Genomic DNA, 4,514 nt, shown 5'->3' on the forward strand with positions numbered 1-4,514 from the left:
TCCTTGGGGACCCAGCCTACCCCTTAATGCCATGGCTCATGAAGCCGTACACAGGCAGCCTGGACAGTGGTCAGGAGCTGTTCAACTACAGGCTGAGCAAGTGCAGAATGGTGGTAGAATGTGCATTTGGACGTTTAAAGGTGCGCTGGCGCAGTTTACTGACTCGCTTAGACCTCAGCGAAACCAATATTCCCACTGTTATTACTGCTTGCTGTGTGCTCCACAATATCTGTGAGAGTAAGGGGGAGACGTTTATGGCGGGGTGGGAGGCTGAGGCAAATCGCCTAGCTGCTGGTTACGCGCAGCCAGACACCAGGGCGGTTAGAAGAGCTCAGGAGGGCGCGGTACGCATCAGAGAAGCTTTGAAAACCAGTTTCATGACTGGCCAGGCTACAGTGTGAAAGTTCTGTTTGTTTCTCCTTGATGAAACCCCCCGCCCCTTGGTTCACTCTACTTCCCTGTAAGCTAACCAGCCTCCCCTCCTCCCTTTAATCACCGCTTGCAGAGGCAATAAAGTCATTGCTGCTTCACAGTCATGCATTCGTTATTCATTCATCACACAAATAGGGAGATGACTACCAAGGTATCCCAGGAGGGGTGGTGGAGGAGGGAAGGAAAATGCCACACAACACTTTAAGCACAGCACTTTAAAAGTTTACAACTTTAAAATTTATTGAATGACAGCCTTCTTTTTTTTGGGCAATCCTCTGTTGTGGAGTGGCTGGTTGGCTGGAGGCCCCCCCACCGCGTTCTTGGGCGTCTGGGTGTGGAGGCTATGGAACTTGGGGAGGAGGGCGGTTGGTTACAGAGGGGCAGCAGTGGCAGTCTGTGCTCCAGCTGCCTTTGCTGCAGCTCAACCATACACTGGAGCATTCTGGTTTGGTCCTGCAGCAGCCTCAGCATTGAATCCTGCCTCCTCTCATCACGCTGCCGCCACATTTGAACTTCAGCCCTGTCTTCAGCCCGCCACTTACTCTCTTCAGCCCGCCACTTACTCTCTTCAGCCCTCCACCTCTCCTCCCGGTCATTTTGTGCTTTCCTGCACTCTGACATTATTTGCCTCCATGCATTCGTCTGTGCTCTGTCAGTGTGGGAGGACAGCATGAGCTCGGAGAACATTTCATCGCGAGTGCGTTTTTTTTTCTTTCTAAGCTTCACTAGCCTCTGGGAAGGAGAAGATCCTGTGATCATTGAAACACATGCAGCTGGTGGAGAAAAAAAAAGGGACAGCGGTATTTAAAAAGACACATTTTATAAAACAGTCGCTACACTCTTTCAGGGTAAACCTTGCTGTTAACATTACATACATAGCACATGTGCTTTCGTTACAAGGTCGCATTTTGCCTCCTCCCACCGCGTGACTACCCCTTCAACCTTCCCCCCTCCCTGTGGCTAACAGAGGGGAACATTTCTGTTCAGCCACAGGCAAACAGCCCAGCAGGAATGGGCTATACTGAGTGTCCCTGAAGAAAAGCACCCTATTTCAACCAGGTGACCATGAATTATATCTCACTCTCCTGAGGATAACACAAAGAGAGAAAGAACGGATTTTGGTTGAATGCCAGCAAACATACACTGCAATGCTTTGTTCTACAGTGATTCCCGAGTATGTGTTACTGGCCTGGAGTGATAAAGTGTCCTACCATGAAGGACGAAATAAGGCTGCCCTCCCCAGAAACCTTTTGCAAAGGCTTTAGGACTACATCTAGGAGAACCGCAAATGCCAGGGCAAAGTAATCCTTTCACATGCTTGCTTTTAAACCATGTATAGCATTTTAAAAGGTACACTCACCAGAGGTCCCTTCTCCGCCTGCTGGGTCCAGGAGGCAGCCTTGGGTGGGTTCGGGGGGTACTGGCTCCAGGTCTAGGGTGAGAAACAGTTCCTGGCTGTCGGGAAAACCGGTTTCTCCGCTTGCTTGCTGTGAGCTATCTACAACCTCCTCCTCCTCCTCATCTTCTTCGTCCCCAAAACCTGCTTCCGTATTGCCTCCATCTCCATTGAAGGAGTCAAACAACACGGCTGGGGTAGTGGTGGCTGAACCCCCTAAAATGGCATGCAGCTCATCATAGAAGCGGCATGTTTGGGGCTCTGACCCAGAGCGGCTGTTCGCCTCTCTGGTTTTCTGGTAGGCTTGCCTCAGCTCCTTCAGTTTCACGCGGCACTGCTTCGGGTCCCTGTTATGGCCTCTGTCCTTCATGCCCTGGGAGATTTTCACAAAGGTTTTGGCATTTCGAAAACTGGAACGGAGTTCTGATAGCACGGATTCCTCTCCCCAAACAGCGATCAGATCCCGTACCTCCCGTTCGGTCCATGCTGGAGCTCTTTTGCGATTCTGGGACTCCATCATGGTCACCTGTGCTGATGAGCTCTGCATGGTCACCTGCAGCTTGCCACGCTGGCCAAACAGGAAATGAGATTCAAAAGTTCGCGGTTCTTTTCCTGTCTACCTGGCCAGTGCATCTGAGTTGAGAGTGCTGTCCAGAGCGGTCAGAATGGAGCACTCTGGGATAGCTCCTGGAGGCCAATACCATCGAATTGTGTCCACAGTACCCCAAATTCGAGCTGGGAACGTCGATTTAAGCGCTAATCCACTTGTCAGGGGTGGAGTAAGGAAATCGATTTTAAGAGCCCTTTAAGTCGAAATAAAGGGCTTCACTGTGTGGACGGGTGCAGGTTTAAATCGATTTAACGTTGCTAAATTCGACCTAAAGTCCTAGTGTAGACCAGGGCTAACACTTGAGCTAAAACACTAATTCCCTTAGCTGCTAGTCATAGTCGACTCATTAATCTCTTCTGCATACCAGCAATTAGAGGAGGACAAAATCCCACACTGAGGAAATGAGGGTTAGATTTTTAATCCTAGTGAGTAGCTTACAACAATTTGCAGGTGTTACTTTTCAAGGTTCTTTCCAAGAAACAGAACCATAGCCTTAAAGCAAAACAAAAAACCCTGCACTACTGAAATTCCTTTTTACTTTTTTTTTGTTGCCTCCTAAACTCAAGGGGGCTGTGATTGCAGGCTTTGAAGACTTCCAAAGTCTAGCTCTCGTACACAATAGATGATGTATAGACCCCATAAGAACAGGAATTAATAAAGGGGTTGCTAGCATTTCATTATGAATAAACATGAAGCAAAATCTATAGAGATCCATTGCATTTACCTTCCCCATTGTCAATACTCAGCCTTCAAAATTCTTTCTGAAAAGCGTTTTGTTTCATGTGCTGTTTTGCCAGCCCATTCAGTGAGCAGAGATGGAGATTATGTAAATACTGTTTATCTCTGAGGATCAATCTATTATGGAAGAAAATATAAATATTACAGTAACTGAGCAATTATGTTGTAATGAATGACAAACTGCGTACACATGTAACTACAATGCCCTTTTTTCAAATTTATGAATGTTTTTGCAGTTATTGAAAATGCCAAAATTGAATAATTTACTCCAAGTATCATTATACATGGTCAAAAATTGCGTTTACATCATCTACTTATTTTTCACAATTATTCACCATGTGAACAAGATATTAAAAATGAATCAGTAATCTGCCCAGCCAGTTGGTACAGCTTTGTTCTGCTATGAGAAACGGGGCTGATAGGAGGAGTCAATATTGTCACACATTTATTTTAAATTGCTCCCATTGATACGGTATGCTTATCACTCAGATAATTTTCGTGTGTATTAGAGGATCAAGATCTGTGATCAGAAATGTAGAGCCTTAAACAGTATTTGTTACATTCTGAAATCCTCTACAAATGAACTTGTATTTATAAATGTTTGTTTGAGTCTATTCCCTGTTAGGCATTATGACATTGTTGTGTTAGTGCTGGCTGCTGAATATGTGGAAAAGATATATACACCTGGGGGTCCTCAGCAAATTGTTAACAGCAGAACCTGAGGTGTCCCATGATCTCTTTAAATGCTGTCTTGTGGGTGAGGAGGAAGAGGGATGGAATGGATCCCTGCAGGATGCTGTGTGTTCTGTTGGGAAGATCAAGGTATTTTTTATTAGATCAGCAGCACCTTGTTTGCAACTGTGTTGCAAGCTTTAGAAAAGCCAAGTAGTATGAGCACTGAGGTACGTTTCTTATTTGTTGCCCTGAGGAAGTAATCTGTTAGTGCTAGTAGGGCTGTCTGTGCACTGTGCCTTGCTTTGAAACAGGTTTCTGAAATGTCTAGTATGTTGGCAGATGGCACATGTTGGAGATTGGTTATCTCTGCATTTCAACAAGTTTGCCAATGGAATGGGAGTTTGGAGAGGCACAGAGTATGTGCTCAACTATAAAAAGTGAATGAAAGTTCACAAAATGTCACAATAACCTAAATCACCAAATGTTGATAGGAAAAGGTGCAAAAATTAAATGGAAGGAAACAGAAAGGCCTACTAATATAATTCAAGGACTATGTTAAGATCATGCCTGATAAACAAGAGAAGTGTGGAAACCAGAAACCAATGGACCAAAATTGGTGTGTTAGAAATTAGGCCTTATTGGTAGAAAAAATAATGAGAGGTC

The 4,514-nt window shown here is 45.3% G+C and overlaps 1 protein-coding gene across 1 annotated transcript; it reads right to left on the minus strand.

Moving 5' to 3' along the window:
* Nucleotides 1-663: 663 nt before the first annotated feature.
* On the minus strand, nt 664-2,630 carry LOC311521466 (uncharacterized protein; the record flags this gene model as incomplete). Its single annotated transcript, XM_084629800.1, has 2 exons — nt 1,793-2,630; nt 664-1,205 (listed from the first exon to the last, which is right to left on the minus strand). The coding sequence occupies exons 1-2, from the start codon at nt 2,373-2,375 to the stop codon at nt 664-666; spliced, it is 1,125 nt and encodes a 374-aa protein (XP_084485926.1). The 5' UTR covers nt 2,376-2,630.
* Between the last annotated feature and the right edge of the window lie 1,884 nt (nt 2,631-4,514).

The sequence above is a fragment of the Lepidochelys olivacea genome (genome assembly GCF_965140295.1).
Source record: "Lepidochelys olivacea isolate rLepOli2 genome assembly, chromosome: 6".
Lineage (NCBI taxonomy): Eukaryota > Metazoa > Chordata > Testudines > Cheloniidae > Lepidochelys > Lepidochelys olivacea.